Source organism: Pezoporus flaviventris, unplaced genomic scaffold (assembly GCF_033815535.1).
Source record: "Pezoporus flaviventris isolate CSIRO_AGI_PZ_B2104156 unplaced genomic scaffold, CSIRO_AGI_Pfla_v1 ptg000045l, whole genome shotgun sequence".
Taxonomy (NCBI): Eukaryota; Metazoa; Chordata; class Aves; order Psittaciformes; family Psittacidae; genus Pezoporus; species Pezoporus flaviventris.
Genome location: NW_026892593.1, coordinates 26,980,335 through 27,001,706, shown reverse-complemented (window position 1 = coordinate 27,001,706; position 21,372 = coordinate 26,980,335). Strand labels below are relative to the sequence as shown.

Below are 21,372 nucleotides of genomic sequence, written 5' to 3'. Positions count from 1 at the left end.
TGAGGAGGTACCCTATGGAGTAGGAGCTATTTAAAGTTCTAATGCACTTCCAGTGTTTTAAATGAAGGACAGAGATTTGTTAGTTGAATTCATAGAGATACCTACCAGTTAAGGTAGTAAGTGCTAAGACCATTGGCTTTCTGACCACCTGAAGAAAGGCAATTAATGAAATAATAGATTTTTTTACCAAAAAAGCCTGGCAAATTTAACTAAGCCTGCCCTTCTTGAGGACGTGGAAGTTTGGAAATAAAAGCAGCTACAAGTAAGGGAGGGAATGGCCACATGAGTATTGGCTTACACCAGAGAAAATGAAGTTAACTAGCAGTTTCTTGCTTGTATTTCTCAGCATAAAATAAGCAAAGGTCTTTTACTCCCAGAGGTGGTATTCACCATGTACGTCACTTTGCTAGCACAAACAAGTCTTGTGTGTATGAAGGCTGATCAAAGTAGTATCATACTCCCTCGCATGGGCCAGTGCGTGGCTCATGGGATGCTTCCAGCCGGCAGGCTGCTGTGGTGGTTTGGGCAGTGTTTGCTTTCCTTGCAGCCAAACGCCTATTGTGCTTAGACAAGCATCTGTCAAGCTTATGGGCAGGAGCACCTTCCACTGGACCAGGTTGCTCAAAGCCCTGTACAACCATTGCAGGGATGGGGCAGCCACAGCTTCTCTGGGCAACCTGTGACAGTGTCTCATGATCCTCATAATAAAGAATTTCTTACCAATGTCTAATCTAAATCTCCCTTCTGTCAGTTTAAAGCCATTCCCTGCTTTTCCTGTCACTACCAGCCCTTGTCAAACGTCCCTCTCCAGTTTTCTTATAGTCCCCCTCTAGGTAGTGGAAGGAGGTGCAAACAATGCCTGGGACCTTCCATTCTTTCCTGCATTTCCAAATACAGGGAACTAGGATCCTCAGAAACAAAATACAGTGCCCCTACTGCTGTGTCCTTTTCACAGCATATAGTCTCATGGAGAAATACCTCTACCAGTAGTTATTACACCTAATCCTGAGATACAGCGTATGTAACCTCCCAAAGCGCACTGTTTTATTAAATGGTATAAGTTCTCCATGGATGTTTAGCTTCTTCTTAATACTTTCTGCTTAAAACAAAACAGACTGTCCAACACAGACCTCTTAAGTGTGTCTGAACTAGCTTCGGGGTTAACTTTCAGGTTCCCTCCCTCTAAACCTCAAAATAGATGAGCTGACAGATGTATCTCTCGGCCATGACCTTACACAAAACCCAGACTTAAGGCTAGAGGTGTTATGGCTGGGGTGCTGCGAACTCTGCTCCTGAAAGGGCTCTGGGTACTTCAAAATGAGTGATGTAAACAGTGATGCCTCCCACCACCACTGTTTATTGTTAGCTCTCAGCTGGAAGCTTCGGCAGTGGGTAAGGGCCTCTCCTCCTCCTCTAGTGAGGGGCACATTTGTCTGTGCAAGGGGTGATAAATCCCTGTGCCTGGTGCTGCTCTGCCTTACACAGCGGCAATGCCTCCAGCCCGAGGCATGAGCTCCAACCAGACCCAGCCAAGTGAGTACGCTTACAGTGCAGCGCCCTGGGGAGCAGTGTGCTGGTGGTGTTGGGTTTTAGCGGTTAAGCAGCTTGGTCGGAGCCAGTTCAGGTACCGCTACAGGGTGGCACGTCCATCTCCCTTATGTAGGCTGGGCTGCAGGACCACAAGCCACTAAGTGCACTGCAAAACATTCAGACAGCTTTGTTTTGCTGAGGAATGGACTTGGACACACTGAGGTGCAGGGGAAGACTAACAGGTAGTTGTAACCACGTGTAATGAACCAGGGGCAAACATGTATTTTCATCCACTGTAAAAGTTACGCTAAGTTTAAAGCTGCCTATGTGACTTGGCTTTGTTTTTTCAGCTTGACATAAACGATTTCTACTTCATTATTTTTGACCACTTCTCATGAGAAATGTTTCTAGTTGATTCTTCCACTTCAAATACACACACAGTGGTATGGGATATAGGGTCTGCTACCAGCAGACTCATTTACAGTCACCAAAGCTGTAAGTAAGTTCCGTTTTGTATTATTAGAAGTAGTATCTGTGTTCCAAGTGGAGCTAACACCCTTATAGGCACCTAAGCACCGCACAGCTGCTCACTCAGTACCCTGCAGTGGGATGGGGGAGAGAATTGGAAGAGTAAAAGTGAGAAAACTCTTGGATTGAGGTAAACACGGTTTTATAGGGAAAGCAAAAAACCCAAAACAACAACAAAACATACACACAAAAAAAAAAACAAACCACAAAACCCAAAATGCTAAAAAAAAAACCCTCAGCCAACTGATACCCAACCAGTCCCTGAACAGCAGCCCCAGCAAACTCCCACATCCCTTCCCCCAGCTTTTTATGCTGAGGATGATGTCATATATATTTAGGGGCCTATAAGGATGCTGGGGATGGACTGATCATTAGGGACTGTAGTGATAGGACAAGGGGTAACGGGTTAAAACTTAAACAGGGGAAGTTTAGATTGGATATAAGGAAGAAGTTCTTTACTGTGAGGGTGGTGAGGCACTGGAATGGGTTGCCCAGGGAAGCTGTAAATGCTCCATCCCTGGTGGTGTTCAAGACCAGGTTGGACAAAGCCTTGGGTGATATGGTTTAGTGTGAGGTGTCCTGCCCATGGCAGGGTTGGAACTTGATGAGCTTAAGGTCCTTTCCAACCCTAACTATTCTATGATTCTGTATGGTCTGGAACATCCCTTTGGTCAGTCAGGATCAGCTGTCCCAGCTGTACCCCTTCCCAACTCCTTGTGCACCTCAGCCTACTTCCTGCTGGGGTGAGGAACAGAAAAGGCCTTGACTCTGTGTAAGCCCTGCTCAGTAACAGCTGAAACATCCCTGTGTTATCAATTCAGTTTTCAGCACAAATCCAAAACACAGCTCCATACTTGCTACTAAGGCAAAAATTAACTTTACCCCAGCCAACACCGGTACAACCTTTATGAAGTGAGCGATATTAGAGCAATGCATTATCCTCATCCTCACCGAAGGAGGAAACCTTACACAGACAGCAGGGTCGCAAGGAACTGCTCCTTCTCTGATACATGGCATTAGCTCCTTTCATGTCATAGTGCTTTATCGCTGATTTTTCACCCTAACTGCTCACCTTGCCACTCAAAGCTGCCAACTTACCCGGTGAGGTTACAGACCTGCTCAGAACCGCTCCAGCCTCAGCAGGCAGCACCGAGTTTCCACACTCCTTTCCTTTCTCTCCCTTTTCCCTTTGTATTTTAAGGGTATCTGCACATTAATGAGCACTGGGAATAAGTTTTGTTTTCAGGAGCACTTAAGGTGGGAATAAACTCCCCCCGCGCAGCCTCTGGTTCTTTCCACTGATGCTCTTCCTACCCCTTTCCAGAAGCCCCATCGAGGCTGCCCACGAGACCAAGGACAGGTTTTTACACTGATATGAAATTAATCCAAAGTATGTGTTTGTTTCTACAGGAAGCAAGGCTAGAAGCCACGTTCCTTGCTCAAGTTAAGGGACCGGCATAATACCCACATCAACAGAAAGCATACATCATGAAAGGTTAAGGAAAAGCAGTCACCTGTCACCCATGAAACCTTTCACAGAAACAGGGCTTACAGAAAATCCAAATGACTCCTTAGGTCATGAGTAAAATTTAATCCATTAAGTGCCCCCCAAAAGTCAGCTTAAGGTAAGGACAACCTGACAAACCTTTGAAAGCCCTTACCGACCTGCTAGCTAGCTTTAAAACCCCAAGAATATTGGCTGAGAGGTCGGGCTCAGACAGTAAATGGGGTTACATCCGGCTCAGCGGCCAGTCACCAGTTGAGCTCAGGAGAAACCCGAGTTTCAGGGCTCAGTTCTAAGGCATGTTCTCTTTAATGTTCTAACAAATGATATAAATGAGACACAGGAGTCAAATGTACAGTAGGTTTGCTGACAACACTCAACAAGGAGGAGCTGTGGACTCCCTCAAAGGCAGGGGGGCCTTACAGAGAGATCTGGATTAGAGCTGGGCAATCACCAACCATATGAAATTTGACAAGAGCATCCTGGGATGGGATGATCCTGTGGTACATACAAGTTTGGGGTCGAGAGGCTGGAGAGCAGCCCCGTGGAAAAAGACCTGGGGGTTTGGGTTGAGGACAAGGTGACTGTAAGTCATTAGTGTGCCCCGGCAACCAAAAGGGCCAACCACGTCCTGGGGTGTACCAAGCACAGCATGGCTGGGCAGTCAAGGGAGGTGACTGTGCCACGTCACACTGCCCCTGTGCAGCCCCACCTTGCGTACTGTGTGCAGTTTTGGGTGCCCCAGGATAAGGACATCAGACTCTCATAGTGTGTCCAGAGGAGGGTGACTGAGTTGGTAAGAAGCCTCAAGGGCAAGACTTACAAGAAGAGGCTGAGGTTACTTCATTGCTCAGCCTGGAGAAGAGAAGGCTGAGGGGTGCCCTCATTGCAGTCTACAGCTCCCTCAAGGGGGGCAGCGGAGGGGAGGTGCTGATCTCCTCTCTGGAGGCCAGCTGTAGGATACAAGGAAATGGAATGTAGCTGCATCAGGGGAGGTTCAGGTAGGACATTAGGAAAAGGCTCTTCAGTGGGAGGGTGGCTGTCCACTGGAACTGGCCCCCCAGGGAAGTGGTCACAGCCCCAAGGCTGTCGGAGCTCAAGGGGTGTCTGGATGACAGACTCAGTCACACAGTTTAGTTTTAGGTAGTCCTGTGAGGAGCAGGGAGTTGGACTTGGTGATCCTTATGGCACCCCTCCAATTTGAGACATCATTTGATTCTGTGATTGTAAACGTAGGTCTTTACAGAAGGACACTTGAAAATCAAACACTTTTATCATAGTAAATTTAATCAGGCTTCTAACAAAGGAGACTCCTAACAAACTGTACAGTTATAATGAACACTTTTAATAAAAAATATATTAAACATAATTTCAGGATTTTCCCACTAGCATTTCCAACCCAAAGCAGAAACTTTGATGCAGCACCCTGGAGGCTCTCAGTCCTGTAACAAGCAGTGAAGTGCTTCTGCCTCAGAGAAGGCTTTGCCTGTGGTTTCATGACAGATCTTGGCAAACTGGGTTGTTGCCAGAAGGGGCGGGTCAGATCTGACTACTGTGCCACAGCAGGTTGCCTCTCTTCCCTTCTCTCCCTCCCCAGATTAGCATCCTGTAGGATGTGGGAGCTGATTCCCACTTACTGTGCAGCCCACACAATGCCGGGTGCCAACAAGGTAAGTTGTAGGTCATCTCCTTCGAGCAATGTGAACTCTTGTTGTAGAAACCAACAAAAGCCAACTGGAAAACCACGCCCTGCCGACATTAAAGCTAATTGGGCACCTCAGGAATCTGATGCAATACACTTTTAATATACCCTATCAAGATTTGCATGTGTAAGATGCTGTGATACAAACAGTACCTTGTACACGCAAAACCATTGCTATTTCCCTTACTTTTCTGCTCACCATTCTGGTGAAACCTTGGAAGCTCTCTTGATAAAGGGGCTGAATTCAATGACTTTTTCATTTCAAAATAATGTGCACTTTGGAAGTTTTTTTACAGAGTTTCACATTTCTAAATGCAAATGTATACAAAACAATCATGCTTATACTTACCTTTGTGTTTATGACTCAAATTATCCCCTTCCTAAAACATTCATAAAAAACAGAACGTTATTACATGTAAAGAGAATTCAACAGTCAGGATATCACCAATGAGTCCTAAGTATTTTTCACCTCTGAAAAGTAATCATGCAGCACTGGCAGCCTCCCCAACCACTCAACCAACTCTAATCACTCTACCAGGTCAATAGGGATGCCAGACATTATCCAGAACCACCTAGGTGTGAAATGATGATGAATCTGGGGCCTTACAGTTCAACTTGACATTATACCTAATCCAAAGCAACTTGGGAGTTCCTAAAGAGACGATCCTGCTCACTTTCCTTGTCCCCCTGAATTGCTGCTCCTTCTTGATGCCAGAAATGAAGATTAAGCACAGCCTCCTGATTGTGAAAACTGCTGCATGAGAAGTGGTGAGAAGGCTTAAGGGGGGAGACAGAGAGAGTAGGAGAAGGGACCTTTCCCTGCTCAGTGGTTACCTGCAGTTATACTCTGTAAGGTGCAGTCAAAAACATAACAAAGGACACATTTAGTAGCAAATAGTAACAAAAAATGGAATTCATCCTACATAAAACTCAAACACAAGCAGGAGATACACAGGAGGTGGAAGCAGCGACAGGCCACCTGGGAAGAATACAGGGATGTTGTCAGAGTATGCAGAAATGCGACAAGGAGAGCCAAGGCTCTTTTGGAATAATATCTAGCTAAGGACGTCAAGGACAACAAGAAAGGCTTCTTCAAATACATCAATAATAAAGGAAAACTAGGGAAAACGTAAGCCTGCTACTGAATGGAGCAGGGATGCCCCTGGTGACAGAGGACACAGAGACACTGAATGCCTTCTTTGCTTCAGTTTTCAATGCCAAGGTCAGCCCCCAGGAGTCCTTGACCCAGAAGACGACAGGGAAGGTCTGGAGAAAGCAAGTCCGTCCCTTGATTGAGAAGGATTGGATTAGAGATCATGTAGACAAACATGACATCTGTAAGTCCATGAGCTCTGACAGGATGCACCCATGAGTGCTGAAGGAGCTGGCAAACCTTATTGCTAGGCCACTCTTGATCATCTTTGAAAGGTCATGGCAAGCAGGAGAGGTGCCTGAGGACTGGAAGAAGGCAAGTGTCACCCCAGTCTTCAGTAATGGCAAGAAGGAGAAGCCTTGGAGCTACAGACTGGTCAACCTCACCTCAATCCCTGGTCAGGTGATGGAATGGCTCATCCTGGAGACCATACGGAAGGCATGTGGAAGACGAGGCAGCTATCAGGAGTAGTCAGCATGGATTCACCAAAGGGAAATTGGAAATAACCCCAAGCACCAGTACAGGCTGGGAGCTGACCTGATGGAAAGCAGCTCTGCAGAGAAGGACCTGGGGGTCCTGGTGCACAACTTGTTCATGAGCCAGCCATGTGCCCCTGTGGCCAAGAAGGCCAATGGTATCCTGGGCTGCATCCGGAAGAGCACTGCCAGCAGGTCGAGGGAGGTAATCCTCCCTCTACTCACCCCCACTGAGGCCTCATCTTGATTAGTGTGTCCAGTTCTGGGTTTCCCAGTGCAAAAGAGACATGGAGCTCCAAGAGCAAGTCCAGTGAAGGGCTATGGGAATGAAGAAGGGTCTGGAGCATCTCTCGTATGAGGGAAGGCTGGGGGAGCTGTTCAGCCTAGAGAAGACTCACGGGATCGGATCAGTGTGTGCAAGTATCTGAAGGGAGGGTGTCAAGAGGATAAGGCCAGACTCTTCTTAGTGATGCCAAGTGATAGAATGAGAGGCAATGGGCATAAAGCAGACCCCAGGAAGTTTCATCTGAACATGAAGAACTTCTTTACTGAGCATTGGAGTAGGTTGCCCAGAGAGGTTGTGGAGTCTCCTTCCCTGGGGAAGATCCATCTGGACACAATCCTGAGCAGTGTGCTCTAGGTGACCCTGCCTGAGCAGGGGCGTTGCATTAGATGACCCCCCAGTGGTCCCTTCCAACCTCAAGCACCCATGACTCCTTGAATACTGCTCACTAGAAATGACTCATGACATGGAAAACACCAACATTTAAACAGCACTCGCAGAACCTGCAATTAGAACACAAGTACAGCACTTACACCAAGTAGCATTGCTCTGGCAGTCAGAGACTAGAGATAACCCCTAGTGCAATTTTACAGAATGAACCTGAAGTTTAAAATTAAACTATAATAAATAATTTAAAACATAGCTGCTACCAATTTTGCAATTCTTCCCTTCCTATAGTATATATGAAAACAAGACTTCTTTCTGTGTAAGTTGAAGAATGAAGAACTGCTTTTTGTTACTTTAATAAAAAATACAGTGTTTGAAGTTACACTTATAAACATCAAAATGTAAGTGTACATACATCAGACTGAACAGTTGTTCCTAGGTAACTGTGTAAAGGCTTCAAAAATAGTTTGTCACTTTACAGCATTTTTGAAAAGGACATCCTTTCAAAGGAATATATGTCAACAAGTACAGGTAGGAAGAATACAATTGTGGAGACCACAGGGAACATGATATAGCCACCTGAGCTACTACAAAGGAGCGCAGGCCTTGGGTTCAAATTCCCAGCAAGATCTCCTCTTTCCTAGCAAAAAAGCAGATTTATGTATTATGGCATACACAATGAAGAGGATCTAAAAGCGTATTTCTGTCCTTAGTGTGAGCCTTCTTTGAAGGATTCTGACAGATCTTGATTGGCAGCATCGTACTGAGCAATGAAATGTTTGAGTTCTTCTATACACCGTTCACCTATTTCATGCAAATTCTGCCTCAGGGCAAACTGAATGGACTTCTCCAATGACGGATCTTTATCAATAAGCATCTTCACTACCATGCCAAAGGTTTCACAGTCTTGTCGGTAGATCTAGAAAGAACACATTGTAGAAAAGAATTAAATGGAACACTCTTTACATTAGCACACCAACAGCCCTCATTGAGTTAGTGCTACTGCAGACACAAACCAAACAAAGAATACTGGGTAACAGGAGTCTCAACTCTAAGATGTATTTGCTTTTTCTCTTATGCCCTGTGCTAATAAAAATTTAAGTAGTTCAGAACTATCTGGATACAAGAAATCACTCTTCTTGGAAAAAATGCCTTAAAAAGAAAAATTAAGTTCCTCTTGCAGCAATATTTAATACATAATGGCAGAATGAAGTGCAAACGCTAAACCAGATTTTCACTGCAAATACGTATAAAATTAATTGTGGCATGTCTAGCAATCCCAGTCTTCATGCAAAGCATCAATAACTTAGATTGTAATCTTTCCTAATACTTTAAATACAAGTTGTGTTTAAATAATTTCACCAAATTACGTTTGTTTGGTGGATATTTGTTTCTTATAGAAGTTCTTGACAATATGATTTTTATTACTTTGACGGCATTGGTGATTCAACCACTAAGGATAAGAGCAATCCTGGCAGTGGTTTATGTGAACCCGACTGATCTTATACTGCAGGGAACGAAGAGTTGTGAGTCAGTTATGTACCACAGTTGAGGAGAAGTAACTTCTCATTATCACTGCAACTGTTTTTCAGACAAACATCCAACGATGCTTTTAGATGGTTTTCAAAGTAGAATCATAGAATAGTTAAGGTTGGAAAGGACCTTAAGATCATCAAGTTCCACCCCCCCTGCCGTGGACAGGGACACCTCACACTAAACCATCTCACCCAAGGCTCTGTCCAACCTGGCCTTGAACACTGCCAGGGATGGAGCATTCACAACTTCCCTGGGCAACCCATTCCAGTGCCTCACCACCCTAACAGGAAAGAACTTCTTCCTTATATCCAATCTAAACTTCTCCTGTTTAAGTTTGAACCCGTTACCCCTTGTCCTGTCACTGCAGTCCCTAATGAAGAGTCCCTCCCCAGCATCCCTATAGCCCCCCTTCAGATACTGGAAGGCTGCTATGAGGTCTCCATGCAGCCTTCTCTTCTCCAGGCTGAACAGCCCCAACTTTCTCAGCCTATCTTCATACAGGAGGTGCTCCAGTCCCCTGATCATCCTCGTGGCCCTTCTCTGGACTTGTTCCAACAGTTCCATGTCCTTTTTATGTTGAGGACACCAGAACTGCACACAATACTCCAGGTGAGGTCTCACAAGAGCAGAGTAGAGGGGCAGGATCACCTCCTTCAACCCGCTGGTCACGCTCCTTTTGCTGCAGCCCAGGATACGGTTGGCTTTCTGGGCTGCAAGCGCACACTGAAGCCGGCTCATGTTCATTTTCTCATTGACCAACACCCCCAAGTCCTTCTCTGCAGCGCTGCTCTGAATCTCTTCTTTGCCCAACCTGTACTGAGTCCTTGCAACTTTATTGTACTTTTTCCAGATTCCAGCTAAGGTTATTAATCCAAACACCCACCAAAAAAGGAACTTGTCAAAGTCTTCCAGCTGCCAGATGCAGTTCTTTTTCACACCTCTTTGGCCAATTTCCATTTAGAAAATACACTGGCTTTCTGAGTGCAGACAAGTAAGTTTTATATTGCTGTGGTTTTTTTTTTGGGGGGGGGGGGGGAGCTAAAATGTTGATATACCTCAAAGTGTGATTATCTTTTAGCATTGGGTTCTTGTGTTAAAACTTGTTTTTTACGGAGATGCGTGACCTTTTCCTCCCCTATTTATCTATATTGCGGACCCACAAATGATACAATTGTATATACGCAATTTCCCACTAGTAAAAAAGAAGGAAAAAGAACTCTCCCCCAACCAAACACCACCACACTTTTATTCATAAGGACCAGTCCAAGGGCAGCTCAAGCATATTCATTCCAGAGGAACAGTAAAGCAGACAAATGAACAAACATTCTGCACACAAACTATTCTCAGAAACACGATGATTTAACATGATACCCTTAATAATGACAGTTCTCAAGTGTTTAATGGTATATTCTGTACCAACAGTTTAAAATAAGACCCACTTTTCAAGTGCTGGTTGGCAAATAAAAGAAAACCTTTTGAAAGAAACTAATTTTCAATGGAGATTAAGAAGCCAAAACGAAGACTGCAGTCCAAAACAAACCACAGCTAAACATCTTAAGTGTGGAAACAGTGCGCACATGGCATTCTTTCTGAGGGGTTTGTTTCCTCCTTTGTATGCTTTGTTCTTTGGTAGTAAAGTATCAGCACAAACCCCAGACTCTCAGAGTTCATGTTCCACAGCAAGTAAACCACAATACATGCTAAGAGAACTTCAAACAGAGTAAATTTGGGTTGCTTTTTCTCTGACTCTTTCCAAGGAAAAAGCTCAGGAAGAATTGCTGTCTCTGATTAGCCATATGACAGACAGATGGTATTTCACTCTGGATAACTCATGCCTTTCATGTACTTGCAGCACGCTTCCTAGCACCTTCACAGAATGATTTCTGAAAGGTTTTTTTCTCCCCAGAGCCATTACGTTTGGGGGGAAATAGTTAAAAACCTTCTTTTTTCTCCTCTTCATTTTTTTCCTTATTGCAAGTCTATTTGTCCTAGTCTATCACCTTTGAAGTGGTCAGAACAAGGATGTGTGAATGATCTTCCACAGGTAAACGAACCTGGTTACTGTCAGTCTTCAGAGGACGCTGTGCAACACTGGCACGAATGAAACCCTGACACTAATAGAGAACACAGACACATCAGCCTGTCTTCTGCACCAGAAGGCACCCGTAGCTACAGCTGAAGGAAATGCTCTACTTTTAATTGGCCTTCAAATTAATAGCAAACTGTGCTATCTGCTATTTGTCTCGCACACCACAAAGAACTAACCCAGATGAAATTCTCTGACCCTTAGCATATAAATATTAGCTCAGTCTAAGCACATTTGTTCTTAAAACTTTCCCAAAAGAAGGCATGGAAGAGAATCAGGAGAGCCACTGCTGTCGCTGTGTCTGGAGTCAGAAGTCACCTTGCTGTCACAACAATCTGGAAACCAACCACCTTCATGTATAAGACGAACACTTTCAATTCTTTGTGACAAAAGACTTTAAAAATAATAAAACAGCACTGACCTAAAACAGGGGAAGAGGGCAGAGGTGGGGCAGGAAGGCAGTTCTAACAACAAAAAACAAAGGAAACAGCTCAGCTCCTCTAACAATAATTGAGCAATTTTCCCTCTACAAAGCTTTCTACCCCAGCTGCTATTTCTAATCCTCCCCGTGCAATCTGCCTCCTTCTCAATTGTGCTGATAAACCTATTTGTATAGCTGCGACATAAATTGCATCATTGAGATGATCCCGTTTTAAATGACTTCCCCCCCAATTAATGTGATTCAGTGATTCAATTCTAAAACCAGATGCACCAGCACAACTGAAAGAACTACAAGCCACAGTTGCAATAACTTCATAAACCAGTTTGTATCTGAAGTCAGTGCACCACTACCAGCTCTCAGAGAGAAGTTACTATGCTTTGCATAAGGGAGTAGGGATTATAAATACAAGAATATCAATTACAGAAGATATTAGCAGCTCAATGGTACAATCAGCTCTGTTTAAAAATGGTGTAAACACTCAAAGTTCTTGTAAAAGAGGATGGTGGCATGGCATACTAAAATCCATCCTCTCCATGAAAGAGAGAAGAAAGATGTTTCTGGAAAATAAGCCGAGAATGTAATGTTTGAGGAAGAAAGAAAACTGCAGAAAAGACCCCAAACAAGCAAATCACCTCTCTGCAGGAGAAGAATATTTAAAGAACTTGTGACCCAACAAAGTTTGAAATGAACCCTACATTTAAAATTCCAGCTGATATTGATTTTGAGCTCAGACTGTGGAAAGCTTATCTGTAAACATCTGGAACTAAAAGCTGAAAACGGTTCCATGTGTGGGGAAAGAAGAAACAACATTTTTATATTGAAAACCAAGAAAGGGAATGATACCAACGACATGATTATTCTGTCTGATATATACGCCAGTTAATCCTGAAAACAGCTAAAGCCATGGGGTGAGCATTTACCAAGGCCCTAGCATACTTTTATCCTCTGACCTAAGCTACAGCATCAGCATAATGGAAAGAACATGTAACACTTTCGTAAGCAGTTGAAGGAGAAACAGAAACAGCTGTTCTAGTCCCAAATATATAAATGCATTTATATTTATTTTATATACACACACACTATATATAGTCTTGATTTTCCTGAGAATGAGAAGTACATAGGCAGAATTCAAGCTCTCTTTGAAGAGTTTTCCAAAGTCAGCACATCTGGCATCTGTGAGGTCAGAGGATCCCAAATATGCCTATTTTTATATTATTCTCATGGCATTTTAGCTCTTTTATTCTTACATGATAATAGCATAGAGGCTCTAGCTTAGATCAACCCTTCACATGCCAGTCTCTCTATAGCACTTACGCCTTGTCTAGATTCAAGTCTAAAGTTGTGGTGCACCTGCAACACATTAGTGAACACTCCTTATATATTTGGGAAAGCTACACCAAAATTTGCACTTAGATCAATTTAAATATAGATCTAGCTAAAGCGATGGAGATGTTGGTCTCCAAGGTCGGAGGTGATTAAGCCCTAGAACACGCCAGGCAGAATGAAACTTTGAGGTTAATTGTGAAACTTTGCACAGACGCACATTAAGGAATTCTCCAAAGTACCATCAACAGTGACTTAAATTAATTACAGTGTATGACACTGACATGACGGAGATGAAGGATACCACACATTCTCTTCTACCAGCTCAGCTCTGGGGCATTAACCTCTAATGGAAAAGAGGGGCAGAAGCAAGCTCATGTGAACTGCTCACGTCTTAGATCGCTATATACCTTCTGCAATGATAATGCAAAAATGGTCCCAATTTAAACCAAAGAAAATATACTGAATGTCTCAGATGATGGGTGGAAACACTATCACCAAATCTTTGTTGTAAATCTGAACTCGGGGCGTGTATGAAATTATACCTAATTTGATGAGATGTCTAATATTCACTGACAAGGTCCACATCATTTCCTTTTGCTGCTTAGCACAGCTCCATCTTTTTCTCTCAAACTTTTCTGGACCTGCCTGTGTATTTTGCCCAGCAGAACTGCTGGACGACATAAACTGCAATGAGAAAACCCCTGGAGAACTTAAGATGTCCTCCCCTGCAAGCGAATACAGTCTGCAGAAGAGTCAGAAACTTTGTTATCTTGGTCTCAAAGTCTTGCATATCTGGCCAAAAAGCAGCTTCATTTCAACAGCAAGAGTAGACACAACATTCAAAGGAGATGAGGCCAGGAAAAAACAGAGATAATAAAATGGAGATATTTGCAACCTTTATTTCAACCCATGCACCAAGCTTTCCCTGCTTAGCTCTACAGTCTGTGCAAAGAAAGGCTTTTTAACTTCTCAAGGTGAATCAGGACAGCTAGAACTACAGCTTCTGTTCTAAACAGCCTTTGAAGAAGATGGAAACCAGAAAGAAGCTCCCGGGTAACTGAAAAGACCCTCAGAAAAACTGGTCCAACCAGGCTATGAGGTCCAACCAGCCTCTACCTGCCATGTCCACAGCTGGTAGAAAGTACAAGTGAGTAGCAAGTGGAAGATGCAAATTTCTCCTCTCTGCCTCAAAAGACTCAACTGAACTGTCACTTCTCATTTATGGGATAACTGCTGTAATGAGCATGCTTTATTCTAAATATAAGTAGGCAACATTAACTATTGTCTCCACGATGGTTTTGGATGAGTATGACTGTGGTACTTATTTTAAATCCTCTTGGCTTGAATAGGAAACATCCAGAGACTTGCAGATGCAACACTCAAGCAGCTTTATGCAAGATGGACAAATTCATTTCAGTGCACAAGGTACTACTGCCCACAGACACAAGCAGGACCGCCAGGCATGATGAAGACCACATCCATTAGGTGGATGTCATGATTTAACAAATGAAATTGATGTCTGTGATTTAATCTGTAATTTCCAACCTCCTGCACTTCTTCATCACAACCTTTCCTGCATTTTTGAGTATTTTTATCATTCCATACATTTACAGATTCATCTAACACTCTCTCACCTCCACCAGGACCCCTCCTTCATAGCAACATGATGCAACTCCAGAGTCTCTGAGCAGCTCTGCACCATATGTATACAGCCCACCATCAGTGCTTGTGAGTCAGTGCTCATCCTCAGAGATGCCTGTTCTCAGCTCCTCATCCAGAAGGCCAAAGACCCTCAAGGCCCAGTTCACATGGGGAGAGGAGGTAGGGTTGTGGCTCAGAAACAACATTAAACAGCCTGCAACCCTTAGATACTAACTCACCCTTGAGAAGACCCAACATGCCCAGCAATCACAATCTTGTATCTGTGATTCATGCAAGTATTCATTTAGTATATTATCTTTCAGAAAACAGAAACTTTTCAGTTACTAAGGGCACATTTCCCACAAGTATCAAATACCCCATGCAAGGAGGAAAGAAACCACATGCTCGCCGGTAGCTGTCTGATTGAACTTGCAGAGCATAAGTATAGCACAAGCTTGCAAGCTGTACCACATCCCCTACAGACATCCCATTAAAGAAAGCGCAAACTGCCTGAAATCTCTCTTGCTTCAGGGATGCCCGAAGGCTCCTCTACACCAGACACAGGTAACAGCTTTTGCTCCCCTAGCTAAGCCAGGACAGAAAGGCTGGTATAGCCCTCTGGTGGTATAAGCCACTTCCTCATTTCCCCTCCTCAGCAGACCTAAAGTAAGCTTGACAAAGCACTCTTCTGTTAACACAGCCACATCTATGCCAGGTTTTCCAAGCACGGGTAGACAGACTATGAGGTCTAATTTTTCCTGTACTCCTAGCTATGAGCAATACTGAAAGATTCCATAATGCAGATCTAGCTCAAAGCTCACTGCATATGCAATAAGATTTGCATTATAATTGTGCACGTAAACTTAGGCAAATTGTGAAAATACAAACCAATTGCTTCAATATGGCTCGTATCACAGTATTTTCTTTGCCAAAGACAACTTCAGAAGGAATTATTACCTCTCCCCAAATCACTTCTTTTTAATTTATTTACATACTCTCTTGGATTGTTCTCAACCATGCAAATTAGGCTTTATTAACTTACCCGAAATTTAGTCTCCTCAAGTACAATAAGCTAATCCTCTACTGAAAGAGTACAGAGAAATTTTCATTACTGCACTGGCAATGTAATGGTATTGTTATGTTTATGAGCGCAATATATAAATTTATAGCTCCGCAGTGCAACGTATGCTCAGAACTGTCATTAAACCACTTGCAGACAATTCTCATGATCAAGATATTTAAAACTGGTTTTCAGCCAGGACGGACTATTTTTTACGGCTACAAAAAGCTAAATGAACGCACAAGGAATTTAATGCGTGGTTGCAATAGGGGCATATAATTTTTAATTACAAACCATCAACAAGCCTATTCTATTCCTTTCTTAAAAACAACTAACAATTTTGCCTTGGATCTATGTAATAATTTCTGTACCCATTAATCAATCTGTTTATAGACCAATTAGATATTCATTGAATTGCAAATCGGGGGAAACAAGTTATTTAATGTACTATGTAATAATGAACAACTTCATGTTAATTTGACACTTACTGAAGATATGCAAACTATTAAAGTTACATGCACTCAGTGTCCCTTTCCAGTGAAAGTTTCAAGCGCCAGATAAGCCTGATCTAAGCCCACCATTTCTGGCAGCTAAACACCTGACTGAAAGGTCTGCTGGAAGTCCCACACATGGAGGAGATGCTGATACAGCCATCATTTTAATAGCAGTGTGAATTCAGAGCTGAGCTCTGCTTTGCCCTCAAGGACCAAGACTAGCAACGTGGATGCTGGTGCCCAAGCACAGTGCTGCAGGGAATAGTGCTAGCACCTGCAGTGCCTGGGAGGTAGCCCCTGGGAGATGCAGCTAGGGCCACCCAGCCCTGAGCTCCTCAGGGTTAGCCACTGCTCCCCAACATGGGGACACAGTGTTTCTGTTCAGGTGGTCTACAGCACTTGTTTCTAGGACATGACATCTTCTGCCTGCTTTTTATTTATTGCTTTGATTAAACTGATCTGAAAGAGGAAGATGCAGTCTAGAACAATGCCACTGCAAGGCTTCCTGATTTAAGTACGATTCTAGTATGAAAAGAAATGGGCAAGTCATCTGTAAAATTGGGGGTGGGTGTCTATGTCTACAGTAACAAACTCTCTGCTGAATTTAAATGTGCAATTTAAGGCTGAAAACCCTGAAGAGTTGGCTTCGGTCCTGAGACACAACTCTGGCCTTTTCCATACAATCATAGACTGGTTTGGGTTGGAAGGGACCTAAAAATCATCCAGTGCACATCATCTAGCATCATATCCCTTCTATGTAATACACTGGGAAGTAAACATGCAGACCAAATTATTTACTTCCATGAAACCATTATCTCCAGTTTAAGCTTAAGACATCATGAGCATCCTCGTTTGCTCCACATCATGACCCTGGTGACACCTCTGCAACTACACTGAAGCCATGCGGGCTGCACAGGGTGGAGTCCATTGCAGCTCAGGAGAAGCCTATGGCTGACTCAGGCACGCTGTGACTGCAGGAGTGTCGGAACAAAGCCAGGCTGCCTCATCTTCCCCGTATCAGCCTCATCCTCCTGTGGCTTCTATTGTGTGGGGCTCTGCCCCATAGCAATCATATCTCTAATCATCACCTCTGGAGAGAAGCATCATCCCTTCTCAACAACTTTCTTCCTCCTTTCACCATCCAAACAAAAAATGACACATTTTGGTGCATTTACTCTATGCTTATAAAGCAATCTAAAGATGGAGCAGTCAAGCTTTGGCAGGACTCTGCTGAGCAGGGTAAAAATAACAAAACCAAAACGCAGCTAAAGGGAAGTCCTCAACAGTTGTAGCAAGTGTTTACAGCTCCAGTTACACAGCAAGGACAGATCTGTAGAGCAAGGCTACAAAGTTCTGAACAATGATAGCAAAAGCCAACCAAGTTAGTGCTATTTAGGAAACTGCTCACATGAGCTATTGAACTATCTCAGCAATCTTTTAAAGACAAAGTGACCAGGGAAAGCATCACATACAAAGCATTCAGGGCAGTGCAAGATAAACCTTAAACTGCTATGACTTGTACTGTCTGGCAATTAAACTGGCATCTGGAAAGTTCGCAACACTTCACATTTATGAAAAATTTTCCAAATAGTTTCCTACTGCTTTAAAATGATAACAAACAAGTTTTCAATACAAGAAATTTATTTTAAATATATTGCTAAGAAATCTGTATATTTACTCGAACTGCTTTTAATACTACGGTGGAGGCCTTTAAGTGAATGTTTAAATGAACAAGAATTGATACACAACAAAAATGTACATGACGATACACTTCATTTAATGTTATGTTTTGGCAAGAGCAAGTGCATTATTACTTCTTCAAGAAATGTCTTGCTCAGTCAAGCAGAAGTAGCTCCCATGTGGGAGAGCAAAGACTATTATGTTACATGGTTTTACTGGAGATAATTCTTTACTAAACCAATCAGACCACATAATAACAGCATTCTAACACCAACTACAGGCCCTTGGAGACCAGTTTGTGTGTGGCCTAGATTTCATAGGCTTCTTTACAACAGATGTGTTGGATGAGGGTAGTGTTACTTCATATATTAACTTCTGTGTTCCTTAGGTAAAACAGCAGTATTAGTTTAAGTTCTCCCTCTTACATATTTTCCTTACAGAAAGCATGTGCTTTCTGCAAGCAGATGATAAATCTGAATTCAAATAACCCATTGCAGTTACAAGTCATCAGTTTCTAAACCTCACCAGAAGTACTGATGATCTCTCAGAGACACATCAATGACGTGTTTTCAACTCACATATAAGAATACCCAGCTGTATGTTTAAAATGCCTGGCTACAAACAGCTGTACAGCTAAGTCCAAAAATTCTCTGAAAGAGCAGCAAGTTACATATCTATTAGTTTTTCTTTGTTCTATAATGACCCTCTAGTATAGAAACTGCATTTCACAGGACCATAAAGGAAAACAGAATCCTAAAAGCTCTCCTCTCTTGTTGGATGCTAAAAAAATCCCATTACTTGAAATGCACCAGTTCAGGATGAAGCAGGAAATAATCAGCTTTATGCCAAAGGAAGGACCTCGCCCTGCAACTTTTTATTTATAAAACAGAGAATTGATGGAAAGCTATTTCCTAAATCTGCTCCATGGTAAACTTATTGCTCCATCCAAAACAGGAAGGGTGAAGTTTATCTACAAAAGACTCTGTCTATGGTAATTCTCTTGTTAAAAATGCTTTAATAGCTTTCAGTTATGTCCACTGACCACAAAGGAAAGCGATATTCATGTAAGCCTCATCAGAATGAGCTGTGTATTAACAGCAACAATTACATGATAAACTAACCTTCCTTGTACAGAAAGTACAGTAGTTTAAAAGCCACATACACGGACTGTGCTGCGGTCAAGATCAGCAATGATGCATTTGCTTTTACCAGAAAGTGACTTGTGGTGATTTAGCTTTCCCTGACCAAAAGTCTTCACACTTTCAATGTCAACAAATCTCTTCAGCTACAAACACGCTCAGATTCAACACTGTGCAGCGAGGGCTCAATTTTGTTAATGGACAAGACAGAATTTTACCCTGAGGTGTGGATCACCTGCATTTTCTTCAGTGGCACAGTGTAAACAAGCAGCAAGAGAAAGCAAAACAAAACATCTTCCTTTTCCAATTGAGAGCAACTCCCAGCAGATCAGTTGCACAATTAACTGGCGGCAGCATTGTTATTATAAACTCAAAGCTAGTGGATTGATGAATTTAAGAACCAGTTCTTAAATGAGAAGACTCTCACCATCACTGCTTAAAGAGCAACTTTTTTTCATTTTTCTTCTTTAATGGGTCAAAAAAATGCTGAAGTCAAAGGGTTTTTTAATCACATGTGCAGCATAAGGAACTTACAACACAAAATAAGTAAACTACTGTAATGGACAACTTCTCAGAAAGGAAAAGCAACAGCTGCAAGAAGAAAAAACAATTACTTCAATTACCAAGGTTTTATTACTTAGGTTATGCTAAAACTTAAGGTTTCTGAAAGTTTAGAGTTACTTCACACGTTATACTAGCCTCACAAATCAGTTTTATTAGTGCATCAATAATGGATCAAATTGTCCAAGTCATGGTCCTGTCTCTCCCCTCTAAACAGTCACTCTCATTATTTACTTTAAGTACTCATTTCAAATATAAAATCAAATAAAAGAAAAAGAAAATTAAGGCCATGTTTTCGAAGAATTCTGTAAGCCCTCCCTAGCTTGCGGATGGGTATCTTTTTCCACATGCAGCTGTGATGGCTGAAAATGCTATTCCCCCTTCCCAGCTGTCACCATCACAATACCAGAAACCCTCACCCACTTGTTTGTGTGACCCAGCAATACACAGGACTACTCCTAAAATTCATTTTTAGGCACGAGCATCATAATTAGGTCACACACTAGCACATCAGTTGGGCTGTGGGGAGGAATCGCCTATTCTGGATGAGAAGGTGACAAGAAACTGTAGATAACCTCCGAAGAGGACATTTATCTACAGCCTTACTAATGTGTCCCGTCTCTTTGAACTCATCTGGGACCACTCTCACAGCTGCTACCTAACCCAGGCAGGCAAAACACACAGGATCTGTGTTTTAATGTTTTTGTATCTTCAGTCAAATACAAAACATATAAAGAAACAGAACACAAAGCTAACACAATGGCTGGAGGTGGAATAGGTCAGAAAAGCTGTATGATGAAACTTCATTTCTTACTGCAAATATATTCATTCCTTCTGTATTTTTAGCATTTAACACCCAAACTACCCCTCTGAATCTGTTCCCACAATTCTAGCTAATTCCATTTCAATTTGGGAGCAGAAATCCGACCCAAAATTGGTAAAAATAGAAAGCACGTCTATCCCCAAACAGAAAGCCACAAGGAGCAGAGATTGTCTTTCATGGTTAGTAAATCATGTCTTAGGGCAGCGATTACCAATTGTGGTTCCAAGAGAACGTAGCAGGAGTTCTGCGTTTACTCAGTGGATATACCACTAACTGTATCCCAGAGTACTTGGAATTAATTATTCAGTAAGTTTGGGTTACAGCTCATAAATAATACTGAAGAATCACAGCGTCTAGCTCGTTCAAAAAAGCTTTGGAGTCACTGCTGTTTTCATGGTGAACTATTATTCCACGTGATAAACACACCTATTCTGCATTTAAAAAGATCTCAGACTAAGGACTCTGGCTTTCTACTTCTTTGTTACAAGCCTTTATTAATGAGACAGTTAAGCAGCGCTGCAGCACTTCAGCACAAGAACTGTCACCTATCAAACTCATTAAAGGAATGTCTACCCTGTTCACTGCAGTGTCACTGAACATTTTCCAGAAGTTGTCGGATGGGGTGAACTGACAGAGGACAGATTTGGAACAAACTTGGCAAGATATGTGAACACACTCATGACTTTTTGAAGGGTTTGCTTGTCTTCACTTTCTGGCATCCACTGAAAAGCTTTGATTCTTTTTGAGTCTGGCTTCAGTCAGTCCTTATAAAAGGCATTATGACCATTATAAGAAAACTGGGATCATCAAATACTGTTTTGTGTGCGGTTTTTTGAAAGCTTTAGCTCTGTATTCTTCAGATACCTTTGAGCAGCTTTCTGCAATCCTTGACTTCTACAAATTGTGCTACCAGCATGATGCAACAAATCACAGAATCATAGAATAGTTAGGGTTGGAAAGGACCTTAAGATCATCTAGTTCCAACCCCCTGCCATGGGCAGGGACACCTCACACTAAACCA

General features: G+C 42.6%; 1 protein-coding gene across 2 annotated transcripts in view; it reads right to left on the bottom strand.

The window, feature by feature from the left end:
* Positions 1 to 4,828: 4,828 nt before the first annotated feature.
* The window catches only part of PPHLN1 (periphilin 1), a 73,188-nt gene continuing 56,644 nt past the window's right edge, over positions 4,829 to 21,372 (bottom strand). For both annotated transcript variants that reach the window (XM_061467775.1, XM_061467776.1), the window contains exon 10: positions 4,829 to 8,482. In XM_061467775.1, the coding sequence (XP_061323759.1) occupies positions 8,273 to 8,482 (210 nt within the window). In that variant the 3' untranslated portion in view covers positions 4,829 to 8,272. The remainder of the gene's footprint in view (positions 8,483 to 21,372) is intronic.